This window comes from Phoxinus phoxinus, assembly GCF_949152265.1.
Source record: "Phoxinus phoxinus genome assembly, chromosome: 6".
Taxonomy (NCBI): Eukaryota; Metazoa; Chordata; class Actinopteri; order Cypriniformes; family Leuciscidae; genus Phoxinus; species Phoxinus phoxinus.
The window spans coordinates 29251446-29266932 of NC_136881.1; the positions used below are offsets into that span (position 1 = coordinate 29251446).

General features: G+C 37.7%; 1 protein-coding gene across 1 annotated transcript in view; it reads left to right on the forward strand.

Annotated features, from left to right (window-relative positions):
• Positions 1–15487, forward strand: part of tenm3 (teneurin transmembrane protein 3) — a 274509-nt gene that overhangs the window by 175228 nt on the left and 83794 nt on the right. The window contains exons 5-6 of the mRNA XM_079616081.1: positions 771–1002; positions 11267–11505. Coding sequence (XP_079472207.1) covers positions 771–1002; positions 11267–11505 — 471 coding nt within the window. The remainder of the gene's footprint in view (positions 1–770; positions 1003–11266; positions 11506–15487) is intronic.

Consider the following 15487-nt stretch of genomic DNA (forward strand, 5'->3'; position numbering starts at 1 on the left):
GTTTTCCACTACTTCTAGAAGTGGTCGAAAGTGGACAAGTTCAAGTGTTTTAGACCACATTTACTCCTGTATTTAACATTGTTCACTTGGGATCTTATAATCAGGTGAAAACAGAGCCTAGGAAAGAGAAGGAAAGTTAACAAGGACAGAGAGTTGCTTAGAAAGAGGGGAAATAAGGGGTAAACATACGCTGTAGCTTTGTCTACGCAATTGCCTCTATACAGTACAATTGAAGTAGATTTCCAAGGCATTTTGAACTGGCTGCAGGGCAGAGAGGTTATTTGCATTTAAACTGTGGTGATCTAGGTCTTAAAAGCAGTCTTAAGCTCAGCCAATAAAGCGCCTACTCTGCTCACAATCTCCACTACTCAAAACGCAACTTCTTCATACACTTCTCGTTAACACGGTGCAATCCCAAACAAACCCAAGGGTGGATTTATTGCAATAATGACAGATAAGTGCCGCCGGGGACCCCGGCACATATGAAAGCGGATGTTTAATCGTCTCTATCATATGCTTAAATGTGTATGAGTGCGTGCATATGTGTCGTTGTCATCATGTACTCAGCAGTTCGACAGCTGGTAGGGGTGGGTTAGTCATCATCACTCTGTTGTAATATGACCCAGATGTTCTTTGGCAAAAGCACATTCATCCAGACAGATTTGCCTAACTGCCACAATTAATTACCAAGGACAATTGATTACATCTGCACAGCGTAACTACGCCGCCTCGCCATTGGTTAACCCAGTTTCGTTTGATTCTTTCCGCAGATCAACCGTCCAATCATCATCATCATCAGGGCCAGTCCACACTGCCACCAGCTCCGCCTCCGCACAAGCAGCAGCCGTCGGTGACGGCGCTGAACCACAACTCTCTGAGTAGCCGCAGGAACGTGAGCCCGGCCCCTCCGGCCGCCCTCCCCGCCGAACTGCAAACCACACCCGAGTCAGTGCCGCTGCAGGACAGCTGGGTCCTTGGCAGCAATGTGCCGCTGGAGAGTAGGTCAGTTACGCAATCACACACACCAGCACAGTTACATATCCCACCAAGTGTGACCTGTGATATGGACAGAACTTTTATTTGACATTGCTCACACAGCAGAACACGTGACCTTCATATCTGTCTCAAAACAGTATGACTGCAGGGCTTTTATTCATAATGCATCAAGTATCCAGCATACTAACAAACCTGATAGTATAATTTACATTCATCATTCACAAATGAATTTGTGAACATCATCAGTCAAAATTAGGTATCATCAGTCTCACAAAGCGTTTTATAATAAGGCAGTGTCAAAAGTGCTTCTGCTGACTCTGCTAACATCCCAGAGTGAGTGACTGAGGCCTCGCCAAGCTTAGGGGAGGATACGGCTTGGTTGTTTTCCCTCCATAAATCAGTGAGGCTGTAAGCTCGGAGGATACTCTTAGGGGTCTTTAAACACTAGCAGAAGGGAGCGCTTTGTTTTGGTGGTTGAACGTTAGCGCTGTAATGGCCTCTCTCTGTTTTTGATCTACTCTTTCTAGTGACACTGTATATATAATGACTAAGCCTACCCCATTAAGGGATGTAACCACCTAGCACTCCTTTCATTCATTCTGTGTGATATAAGCAGAGTCAGACAGAGTGGGGGTGGGTGCTGAGAGAAAGAAATAACGGTCGTTCGAGAAACTTTTTTTTGAAGCACTTGGTAAGTGATGCTGTCATTGTGTTAAATATCTTACTGCCATTCTTTAAAAATACTTGATGAAAGGCAGTCAAGAGAAAGAGAAACAGCCTCGGTTCCTCTCCACATCCTGAAAGCGATAGACCTTAGTCTGGATAGACAGCATATTAAATTTGATGTAAATGGGAGCAAGGCTTTGAATGATATATGTACAGTCCTGCAGTGGCTAATGGCACCTCAATATCAAGCCAACAAAATATTGAAAAAAGTAAATGTAACTGTGTCTCTCTACAGTATTTTGCTGCAGTGCAGGTAGTTGCTTAAAATGCTGTAATATGGCTTCACAAATAAATGCTCAAATGCACTTCTTAATGAAAATATAAGTTTTGAAAAGGTATCATGTAAATATAGTTGGTTTGCCTTAAAGGGATAGTTCACTTTAAAATTAAAATTCTGTCATCATTTACTCACCCTCAAGTTGTTTCAAACCTGTATTAATTTATTTCTTCTGCTGAACACAAAGAAAGATATTTTGAAGAATGTCAGTAACCAAACAGTAGTCTGTACCTATTGACTTCCATAGTATTTTTTTTTCCTACTATGGAAGTCAATGGGTACAGACTACTGTTTGGTCACTGACATTCTTCAAAATATCTTTCTTTGTGTTCAGCAGAAGAAATAAATTAATACAGGTTTGAAACAACTTGAGGGTGAGTAAATGATGACAGAATTTTAATTTTAAAGTGAACTATCCCTTTAAGACAACATACACAAACTGTACAAAAAAATACTTTAATTTGTTTACTTTAATAAATTGTTAAATAATTAAATTTAGAGGTTGCATTCATATTTATAGTGATATTTATATATTAATATGTAATAATATTGACTTAATACCTAATTTAATCATATTATATCAACAGTTTTAACCGTGGTATTTAAATTGATATTGGACATTTTGAAATGATCTATTGACCTCTGGTATAGGCTACTAAAATACTGGTATTGTGACAACCCTAGTGGACAAAAAAGTAGTTTTTTAAATATGAGACATTAAGTCAACCCATTAAACATACTGTACATCACCCCTCACAACCTTGTAATTGCGTTAAATTAAATATGGCAGGTACCCTGACTAAGGTTATAGGCATGCGGGTTCTGATGAGTGGCTTGCTTTTGAATTTATATTTGATGTACAAACACGGTGTTAAGAGATCCAGGAATAACACACCTGCCTCTGCACCTCCGCCCTCAAGTTTCACTTCATGGCCCTTCACATGGACACACCGGTCACAAAACAGAAATATCCAACAGCTACCCTTCCTTTATGGTCTTTCCCTCTGTTTCTCTGTTTTCCTCACAACTCTCTCTCACTTTACATTGTATCTCAGTTCTTTTTTATTACTATGCAGTGGTCTTGCTTTTTTTGCTTTGTGTCGTGTCAACCACAGCAAGATGTGCGCACTTTTGTCCATTGTTGTTCGCCCCCATTGTTTTGCTTTCTGTCTCTTTTCCAACATTCGCTCTGCTATTTGTTTTTGTTCTTCTCTCTCAGTCTCAGTGGTCAGACCATATCCTCGAAACCTTATCCTTGGCACTCCTCCACTCATATTGACAAAGAATTATGTAGATTTCTGTAGATATTAGCAAGAGAGCTTAAATATCTGTTTATATCATGAGATCTCACTGAGGAAGACCACATTGGACCACACGCAGTCAGTAGGTTCGCTGACACTTACAGATGCTTGTAAATCCCACTATGGTGTTGCATCTTCTTACAAAATAAACACTCGGAAAACACACTCTAGTTCAGTTATGCTCAAAATCACACATTGTATGCGTGGATGCATTGGTTCAAAAGGTGCCGTGTTCCAAGTTAGACATGGAGCTTACTTAACAACTGTTTACATGATACGGACTGGCTTTTAGAGTTAAAATAAACAAAACATCCAGCTCCTCGACAGGCACAACAGTGAAGTTTAGATGAAAGTAATGAGAAACATCAGCACTAGTAAATGGATGAAAACATGCTGGCAGAGAGTAGAAATGCAAACGCTTCACAACATGTCCCTGAACAAGTCCATTGATTTGTTTGAGGCTGAAGAAATGAAAGAAAAAAAAGTAGCCTTTGGAGAAAATTTAACAATCCAGTCCATAAATGCATCCTTTTCATTTACTTGCACCAGGATAAGTTATTATTTGACGTTATTTAGTTGCTGTTTTACATCATTTTCATTAGTGGAATAATTTAGCTGTTAGGTTTAGTAAATTGCTCCAACGACACTTGCTTCAATAAAGACCTGTTCCCTGTATTTACAAGCATGAACGATTGGTTCCCGGGGCTCATGTTGGCATTGTTTAGCAATTACTGACTGTACCTTTAAGCCATTATTGACATTGTCATGAACCTTGTGGTGAAATACAGATCACGTCTGAGCATATGCTTCTACATTCTTGTAATTTGTGCACAATTTGTGCTAAACAGGCAATTGAGTCTGAACGATCATGACTGGCTCTCATACGGTCAATTACCTCACTCTACTGTCTTTACTCTCTATGCTATTTGATGATGCTGTTAAAGTGGGGAAAAGAGAAACATGAGAAGCCTCTTGAGACACCTGCCGGTCCTTAACTGATTAAAATATCTCAAGATCTCTGCACAAGGATGTTTTCTGCATTAAGTGTCTGAGTATTTCAAGTGTAAAAACAAATCAGACAATTGGCGAACCTGCTTCTGGACTAGAGTATGTAACATCCCCTCCCATCACTCTGTTCTATATCCACTCCAGGCTTTCCATTTCCCATCCATAAATGTGTGCCCAGTTACCGTTTTTGTAGATGAAAGAAGTTTTAATATATCTAATGATATTATACATAAGATCTTAACATAAGATGTCCTTACTGTAATTGTTTTTTTCATTTTGAATAGACTATTTGAGAGGGAGTGACATATTACCCACATTTTTGTCCATTTGTTCTTTTTGCATATTATTGTATTTTTGATCATCTTCGCATTGCATCTATCTTTCTTTTGACCGCTGATAATCTGTTTAATGCGTGATGAATTCTTGTTTCTTATGCCATTAACATACATGTTCTGCTTGTGATAGAGTGGTAATGGATTTATCTTGAAACGAGGGAGAAAACTGAAGCACTTGACATTCCAAAACCTCGCTCTAGGCAAAATAACACATCTCGCAACATACTCTGTTCTGACCGTGATTTCATTTTTGCACGTAGCAAAACGGCTTTATTTTCAAGCTGTTCTCCATGTGGAGATAACCAGAAAAGTGCACATCAGCCACACACAGGGGTCCCCCATGTGAATCTCAAAGCACTTTTGACTCATAGGTCAGTTCCCATGTCATGCCTCAGAGGTTAGACAGCTAAAGATAGACCTCACGACTTTCACCAGCACAAGAGAGAACAAAGTGCTCATTGCATTCGATCACAGAATCTCCTTTTCTGTAGATATTAGCTTGCTAAAAGGAGGAAATGGACTGTAATTAAAGCCAGTCTTACACATATCTCCTGTAAACTTCCTCTAGCAAAAGGTAGTAAACTGAGAAAGTGCCTAATGAACATTTACTTATTCTTTACTTTGTTTATTGTCTTTTTCTTTGGTAAATGGTTTTGAAGAGGAGTGATTTATTGCTTCAAAACAAAACCAGACATCAAATTGACGTTAAAGTAAAGCGTCATCCATCAACATAACTTCAATAGGTGTTACTGTAATTAAAAACAAGTATGAAATCCTGATGACTAATAAAGGATTGTGTGCAGAGTACAATCACACACCATTCTGCCAAGTGTGCCAATTGTCAAGAGCCTTTAGATGTTTTATTATTTTATCTGTGATCTCCACCCCCATTTTATAAACAGGGAACAGACAGGGTCAATCCGCATAGACAAAACACACAGCAACTGTGAGATGCCTCTCAGTACAGGGTTATCTAAGAGCTGTGGATCATGCAGCACTGACACTTTGTCCTTTGTCACTTTTATAACTTGCAAATGTTCACAGTAGAAGAATACACTGCAGGCAGCATTGAAAGAATGGGCTTCTTAAGAATAACAATAGCCTCTATTTGCATTTTCCTTCACATAGAGGTTATGATTTTTTTGTGCACTTTTTCTATCTCTTTCTGCCTCCGTACTGTGTTGTGGAGTGGAAAGATGAATTTTAACATCATTCAGGCATTTTATAGTTTATTATGAGAGAGATAGGTTTTCACAGTAGAGATATTTGCTATAGATTGAATATAGATGTAGTCTTTTCTAAAGTGTGAAGCACAGGCCTGTTGGTTAGCACGAATGAAGCATAAAAGTAAAGTGTGTATTTATTCTGAAGTCCTTGTCAGAAGATTAGGACAATTCGTTTCCACATTATTCAGTTCATTAAAAACATTTTACTGTGTCGAACAGTAATTCCATGACTGAAAAATGTTACAATTTGTATTTCTTATAAGTAGACTATCTTCGATTACGGCTCTGTATATAACCATTGTTGAGTTATTTTCCAGTTCTTTTACGCGTCCGCTCTTCAAAAATAATCTGTGAAGGTATTTGTCAGAGGATCACAAACGTGAAAGGAGATACATGGATTAGCATAGCAATTTCCAGCCTGGTGTCATGCATGCTGTAATCAATTAACAATGGTTATCCCGTCCCTCCAGCTCGGAAATCCCTGTTCGCTGTCTTCTATGTCAAAGGAACTTTATTCCTGTCCTACCTAAACAACAGATGCCCCAGTCAGTCCACAGATACTACAGCTGGAAATGGTATCTCTTTTTCATCATGTGTCTTCCATAAGCTCTCGTTTAAGTAGGCGGTGAAAGTATTAACATTTTTACTGAGGGTCTAATCTCAGCATTTATTTAAAAAACATTTTCAAGCATGCTCCACCTCTTATTGCTATGATCCCTTTGACTGTGATAAAACCCAATGTGATAAAAGAATAAAAGCCATACACTGCAAAAAAGGGGTGTCTAAAAACAAGGAAAAGGTACTAAATCCTACTAAATCTGAGGGAAAGGGTACTCAAAACATGTGAAATTATCTGTCCATGCTACAAGATAATTTCACTTGACAAGATTTCTTGAATTAAGGTTGCTAAATCTAGAAATAACCATGTCGAGGTATTTGGAAAGCTTAAAATAAGCATAAAATGATGGTTTTAAGATCAGATTACTTAGAATGTAATTTTTTACTGCCCCAAAATAAGTTAAATATACTAAATATAAGCATAAAATGCTGGTTTTAAGATCAGATTACTTAATTTTAACTTTTTACAGCACCAAAATAAGTGAAATATACTAAGTATAAGCAATGACATATTTTGTTTTCTTACTTTTAGCAAATTAAGCTGAAGATTAGTGAAATAAATAAAACATTTTGAGAGAAAATACTCAGTATTAGTGAAGAAGGACTCTGTCTTAATGCAAGCTGGTTTATCTTGAAACAAGGCTTACTTCATCTTAAAACTAAACCTTAAAACCTAAAGCCTGTCCTTATTTTTAGAATATACATCTTGATGGTACAGAAATCAAAACCAGAATGGCTTATAAGAGCTGTCAACATTTATTTAACACTTAACATCAGCAGCAGTGAGTCAGGTATGCATTTTTACAATCAATCAATCTTTACAATAAAGACATTTGAATATAATTTTTTCACAAACCACAAAAGAGCAAAAACTAGCCCTCTCAGTTTTGTATCAGCATTTTTCAATGAACGTACTGTGAATAGAGTGAATTGAAAGTGTCAGCAATCATAACAAAATGTAATATTTATAATTTTCATGACAGAGTGACTTACGGTAAATAGGTCCTTCAAGTGTTAGTTCCCAGAGTTTGTCTTTGTATCTTTTTCTATTCATTGTCTCAAAAATAGGGCAAAAAAAGGAATTCGAAACTACACATAAGTCATTTTAAATGCTGTCGTGTGGTTTGTTTAAAAGCGGGGTAATTCAAGACGGACGAACATATGGTCAAGTCGTGTTATTGAGTTACATGTCAGCAAGTCACTTGTTGTAAAAACTTGAAGTAAAGGTTTGAACTCCTGCTATGAGGTCAGAAGGGTGAGTTGGTTAGAGCGTAGGTCATTGTGGTGTTATGCGGGGGAAACCAAAAAGTTATGTGTAAAGTCATACCGAATTACTCTTGGAATCCCATGCATCTGTTTTCATCCCATAAGAAAATGTGTGGAGAGGAATGAATAACTCTACAATTGGTCCATGGCTTTAGATCAGTGGTTCTCAATTGGTTTTACTTTTTGGACTTCGGCTAGCTAAATTATAAACATTTTAAGCATGCAGAAATAAGCAGAAATGTCCTTAAAGGCAAATATTGAAATAGATCGTTTGCTTTATTTTATTTTTTTTACTAAATGTATCAGCAGTAAATAATTCACTGCGCAAATGCTGTATGGGCCATATTTCCCTTTTTGAAGATGAGGGCTTGTCACTCAACCTGTCCATATCCATTCGCAATCTTCTACCAGATAGAATATCTGTATAGAAAATACAGTAGAGGATGATGCATGCACAGTCTTTGATGTCAATAGAAAAGATATGGGAAGCATCGTTTTCTCCCTCATATAATTTTAATAGCCTATTTTTATATCCTAACAAAATGCAATTACAAGGTTAGTTGCATTTTATTTTTGACCTTTAGCATTGTTTTTCCCAGCTGCCCACAACCCTATCAGAACAGATCCGCGACTAATTTCAGGGTCACGACACACCAATTGAAAACCACCGCTTCAGATTATATGCACCTCTAGATATATCCATCCTTCTCTCAGAGAATGCTATTGACTATAGAGGAAGTACAGTAATTAATATATTCTCACACTTAGCTCATAGTGGATGTAGAGAGCCTACCAATAACACTTTACAGTCATTCAGTGCGCTTGGGTAATTCTGTGGCTCTATTCACCATAATAAATATCCCCTCCTTATCAGAGTATGTTAGTGCTTACATTTAGAGGAAAACTGAATGATATATTGAACATAAAACTGCAGTATATTTATTTTATGGGTCTTTTCATGTGTGGGTTCGTGTGCGACTGTCTGTCTTTCATTCGGTGTACGTTCAGCTATGACTGACTGCCGTCTGGGAAGCTCTTTCTCTGTGGATTTGCTGCCAAACTCATAATTAGAAATACCTTGACTGTCTCATCCCCAGAAAGCACTGACAACCTTTATTCTAATTGTTTGTCTTTCTCATGTAGAAAATTAGCAAAGCAAGCAGTTCTTGAAAACGGGCATGACAACTTAATAGAGATGGATGTGTTCCCTCCCGTGTGCCACGAGGGCGGCTATGGGGACGGGTATGTGCTCCTGAGTTTTCTCATGGTGCCAGCTGCTGATGCCAAGCCCAACACTGAGCCAACCAAAGTGCTAAATCTCCAGACGCCCCACCCCAACACAGACCCCCCACCCACCCCCCAAACAGAAGGCCGGTGCTGAGCCAACCAAATGGCCAAAGTCCCATGTTAAGCCAACCGAACTTAGACAAAGCGGCTATGCACTGGCTCAAGCACCTATCACATATATCTTCCCTTGTTCGGTTAGCCAGTGAATGCAAATTATCAAGAGGCATTTGATTGGCAGGAGATTCTGACACTGGTACTTGCTTAGGAATAATTGCTCTAAATTAAGTTGCAATAAAAATCCACTAATATGTTAATCGATTCGCCACTTGCATAAATCAAGTTACACAGCCTTTAATATTTTAATTTGACTAATTCTTTAATTGATATTCCTGCATTACTAGATTAAATCCGGACTGCCTTGCACAGCATCTTGGCTTTGATTGGGTTGATTGATAATATTGGAGTAACAGTGAGTTGGCAGCAACTGTTTACTGCACTAAAACAAGAGCACAGTTCTCTCTCTCTCTCTCTCTCTCTCTCTCTCTCTCTCTCTCTCTCTCTCTCTCTCTCTCTCTGTCGCTGCATTAGAATGCAGAGAGATTGTCGAATGAATTGTCTCGCTAATTGGATTTAGTGCTCAGTGTTATTTGATATCGCAGCTCGAATCATCTGTTTGTTCCATTGTTCAGTGTCTTCATGGGTCATTCTGTCAACATAAGGAATGCAATCGAACAGACAACCATGCAGTTTTAGAGAATTGCTTAGCTCTGCAAGCTTGTGGGTTGTTTTGTTTAACAAAAGGAGGGGATTTCATGTTGTGGAAGAGGGTTATGTATAGGCCTATAATAAATGCATTGGAGAGACTGGGGTTAGTTTTCTCTTTTTAACTCAAGTGAATATTTATCTGTATAGACACATACATAAATCTAAAAGTTTTGGCTACAAAAAAAAAAAAAACTTTAAACATTTACACTGTTGTTTCCCCAGTGAAGTACCATGAAGTTACAAGTTATCACAATGAAATTTGCCATTAAATAGTTTAGAATAGGTATTTGAGCTAAATTTAACCAATTATGAACATCATAATTAACAATTATGAAACGAAATTCATGAGAAGAGTAAAACATTTTGTATAATTTGTCTTTATGCCTTGTATAATTTGTATTTATTTTTAATATTTTCAAAACAACATTTTTGATTCTTTCATTTTTATATAAAAATGTTCTCCTACAAAATACTTTCTTTCCACAAGAAAATATTACAATTCAATCTAGGCTATGTATTTGAAAACACCATACAAAACATCTGCTGGAGAAAATGTACATTTATGTAGCTATTTGGAATTTTGTTTCAAAACCTTAGTTAGATAATATAGACAAGATACTGTAGATGCCAACTAATCCTGGTTATCACTATGTCAACAGTTCGTCCCCTGGGATAATATGATCTTTAAATGCTGAATTTGATGAAATAAAAATTTTAAACGTCCTCTTCTGCTGAGGAAACAATACCGTTGGTGATTTTTAATTAGAAAAAGCTTTTTCTCTACCTCTTAAATCCAATCAGCTGATTCCAGATTTATAGTGGAAAGTGCCACTTACACACACACACACACACACACACACACACACACACACACACACACACACACACTCTCACATATATCCCATTTCTCCACTTTCATTTGGGCAAAGAAGCACAGCAGGCTAAAGGGAAGTCAAACACTAGGGCTTTGATTGAGATGTGTTCGGTAAAGGTTGAAAAGAGAAGAGAGCCAGATTTCACTGTGGTGTTCAAGCAAACAGAAAGGGCCAGCTTAATAAATGTGCTGGTAATATCTGCCCAGCATAATTACCACATGCCAAGGGCTTCTGTTAGCCAATCATACTTTAAGTGCCAATCAGCAGGAGAGGGTGACACTAGCTTAGCGGGGGACATACAGGAGCAGGGCAGTTTGCGAGGGCTGTACGCCTCACTTCTTGTACTGCACCCCGCTTTGTGAACAATCTGTGCTGCTATTACTGTTCATTTAGACTTAATATACTGAGCTTTCTATGAAAAGTTATCTGATTTTATGAACTATAACAGACAAGTTCTTGGCATTAATCTTTTTTGCCTAAAGCTGTTTAATGAAAAAAAAATCGTATTAAATGTGTCAAATGTCTGTCACAACGAGAGTAAATGTTCATTGCTCTTTTCTTTTCTCTCTTTCTTTCTCTCTTTCAGGCACTTTCTCTTTAAGACAGGCACCGGCACCACTCCTCTGTTCAGCACGGCCACGCCAGGCTACACCATGGCCACGGGGGCGGTCTACTCGCCCCCTACACGGCCCCTGCCCCGCAACACACTCTCCCGCAGCGCCTTCAAGTTCAAGAAGTCCTCTAAGTACTGCTCATGGAGGTGCACGGCCCTCAGTGCCATGGCTGTTTCCATACTGCTCTCTGTGCTGCTCTGTTACTGCATTGGTAGGTGAAACTCTGATGCTTTGCTGTATGATTGGCTCAACTAGATCAGTTCAACAACTGAAGTCATTCATTTGTTTAATTTATTTCCGTTTTCTCTGAAAAGTTGCATATTTAATTCCATCCCCTTTTAAGCACCGGTACTACAGCCATACACATGCAGAAGGACACCTTTGCTGTCGCATTACCACTTGAGCATATTGCAGCATGAGTGCATTTTTAAGACGTTGTGTTAAGAAAAAAATATTCTTGGAACCTCTGCTTTCTGTTCTGTTCTGCTCAGTATAACAGTTTTGAACACTAGAATGCATCCTGCCAAGGTGACCCTGAAATCTGAAATAATTTGTGCAATTATAATGCATAATATATATATAATGTATTAATAGTATATAATATTTTTTTTTATAATAATGTAAAATGAATATAAATGTATAATTTTATCATAATTATTTATATTTATTTGCATATAGTATTATTCCATTATTAAATAATGATTTATTGCTTCCTTAAAGGCCGGTTCACACCAAGGACGATAACTTTAACTATAGCTATAATTATAAAATTAAAAAAATCATTCTAAATGTAAAAGAATTGCATTGAGTCCACACCATAAGTATAACGGCAATGGCAGAGAGGAAAAATATAATTGGAATCACTTTCAGAATTTTTTTTCTGCTGATGATGAATAATTCATACATTGACAGCCAATCAGAATACATTTAAAAGCAATAGATGACAAAACTGCAGCGCATGTTTAAAATAAACAGACCGTTATCATGCGTGTGGACACTAATCTAGTTAACGTTATAGTTATCGTTCTTGGTGTGAGCGGCTCTTAAGACTGACTGGTCATTCAGGCAACCCAATTCATAGATCTGAGTAAAGCTCCTATCGCACAAAACCAGTTTGCCTTGTAATATTCAGAATATTTACTGCCATTTCATTTCTGAGCAACTTTATGTAGGGATAATTTTGTTCAGGTTACACCCTCTAGCAAACCTGCAAAATATTATTGTACAAAATATAATGGCTGTGGAGTACTTTTTAAAAATCAACTGCTTTGTCAATTAAGTTGCCATGGAAACCACTGCTAATTTCTTTTTGTCTATTACTCAGTCACCTGCTCAATGTGAGCATGTTGCCATAGTAGCCGAATGTGGCCACATCGGGAGATAAACATTTTGTTATTTTCCTGTTGCATCCTCATAGATTTAAGTTTGCTTTCATTTAGTATTTATCATGTACTGTGTGCCAAATGTAGACAGCCTTGTTTAAGCTTCCTCTCTGAATGGAGCCAGCAGTTTCCTCATTCCATACAAATGCCACTCTGATGAGAGGATTTGTGAATGGCCTGTAGAGATGCTGTTTTTGCAGTGTGTGGTGGGCCGGTTTGTCTCAAAGACGCGATGGTTCTGTTGAACGAACCACATGGGAGAGACAGTGATGCAGCAGGCACGGGATCTGTTTGTTTTCCTTCAGTTCACACTACACTCTCTATTCTGCTATAATGTGAGAGTGTGTTCTTTACTCCTGGCTATTTTTGTAATGGTTCTATTACTGAAGAAAGAAGGAACACACGACACCCTCTGATCCAAAACATCATATTTCACTCCAAAATCAAAAGGGTAAAAAAAAATATTTTGCATATGTAAAATTGAGCCAGTTTTTAGAGCTCTTTTTACATCCTCTAATTGTAGCCTGATGTAATGTGAAAAAAAAAAATATTTAAATTAGATATAATGGCCCGGTTTCACAGAGAGGGTTTAGACTAAGCCAGGATTAGGCCTTAGTTCAATTAGGGCATTTAAGTAGCTTTTATAAACGTGCCTTAGAAAAAAAACAAAAAACAAAAAAAAACAATGGCATATTTTAAGATATGTCAGTGGAAGTTACTTTCAGTTAAAACAGCTCAATTAGTCTGGGACTAGTCTTGTCTGTAAAACCGTGGGTAACCATCTTTTAAAATATAAATGTGTAGCATGTGTATATCATTCAGCTACACTTAATTAAATGTATGTATTCATTTTAATCCTAAGTGATTACATCAAATAAATATATATATTTATTAAGAGTGCCTGCTGATCATTACTACATTATATGATATCTCATGTTCTGAAAATGTAAAACGGGCATGTTAATATTATGATTGTCAAACATATTGTCCTTTGTCCAAAATGTATTGGTTCCACGCCTTTATTGCTTCAAAAAACGTAATAGGACACCAACTGACTAATATTTGTGGAAACTGCAATATGATCTAATCTAACTGTATTAAAAGGACAAAATTTGTCATAATCACATGACTAGTTTATAGTGATCAGACACAGGAAACACACACCCAGATAGGCACAATTCTACACATTTTTTTGTATTGATGATGTCAAGAGTGGCCTCCAAAGTCAATAAGAGGAAATGAAGTGCCATCCATTTCCTTTCTCAATGCAATATTGCTCCAAACCTATTCAGTGCTGTAGAGATCCAGCAGCCCCTTTTATCATGAAGTCATAAAGGGATGAGAGGACAGCATCAGTGAGTCCCCATTACATCCAAAAAGGAATGCATTTGTTCACTCAGTGGCCTTTCATTATTGTCCGTTTTTGTGTCACATTGAGAAAAGTCATTTGTAGTTCAATTTGTCGCTGCTGGGATTGACAAGATGTACAGTATTAAAGCCTGTGCAGCATTAGTGCCGTGTCCAACAGGTTTAAAGAAAGCATTTGGATTCTCTGTGTGATCAGCGAGCAGAGTGGCTGAATAACAAAAGCTAATTTTGCTCTTTAGAGAAATGAAGCCAAATCCATTTCAGAGTTAATTATTCCACTGTATTGGAGACAGTTCAGCAGCTTCCAGAGAGCTATTTACTGACACTCCACAGCCAGGTCTGCTGCTATTGTCAATACAGCGGCTAATAGAGCAGAGATCACAGCCTTCTAGAGAGACTGAAAGAGAGCAAGACGTGATTGCAAAGTTTTTCATACATCTTCAAAATGATGTTCTTAGCCGTGCTCCGGCCTTATAAGAAAACATCAGTTTAGTTTGGCCTATTCAGACGTCTAGAAATCAAAGTAAAAAGTTTGCAGGAAGAAATGCATCGTGTGACTTGTAGAAATCTTGTTTTTTTAAAGTCCCAACATTGTTTGCCATAATGACATAGCTGTTTGTTGTTATCAGCGACATTATGAAGATAGTGTTTGTACTGTGTCTGGCTTACAACTAACGGGGTGTTTCTGGCCAGACCCTCAGCAGCTCTGATCATTACTGAAGATGCACACAGCAGGACATTTAAGAACATCACAGAAATTATGGAAATATATGGAGAGCTAATCATGACAGTGCCCTGTAGGGGCCAAACATTAACAAGCCCAAAAACAGATTTCGTCTCACTTTCTTTCATCTGTGGCTGTTCCCTGTCCCGTTCCAGCTTTCATTATCAGACCTCATTATCCCACTGAATTTGCGTTCCAAAACCTGTTATTTCAAACGACTGATGTTATGGGAATACACAATGGAACATTGTTACTAGACTTTTTCTTCCTGTTCAAGATGTTTCCTCAAATGGATTTGACGATATATTTTACCAAATGACTTTCCATTTACTAAATGACTTCTGTTCCTCCCAAATTACTGCGCAGAATTAATAAAGTTTAGGTTAATAATAAGTTAGACCTACTTGAAGAGTTTGCCAATCCTTAAGCAGCTCTACTTACATCTGATAATTTAACTGTTATCCAAAAAAACAAACCAAACAAAGGGCAGAGTTTCCGCAGGAGAAATCCCAATATGATATTTTCTTACAAGGCACTGTAATTGAATAGTGTCCACCTGCACAGCAGCAGAAACACACATCACAACAGTTTCCTGAAAGCAGTGCCAGTGACAAAATCATTTGTATTACTGGCTTTAAGCTGCTGGACATAATCTTTTTTTTTCCTGTTACTATCTAAAACATATTTAACTGGGATATTTTATCCTTTGTTGTTATCCC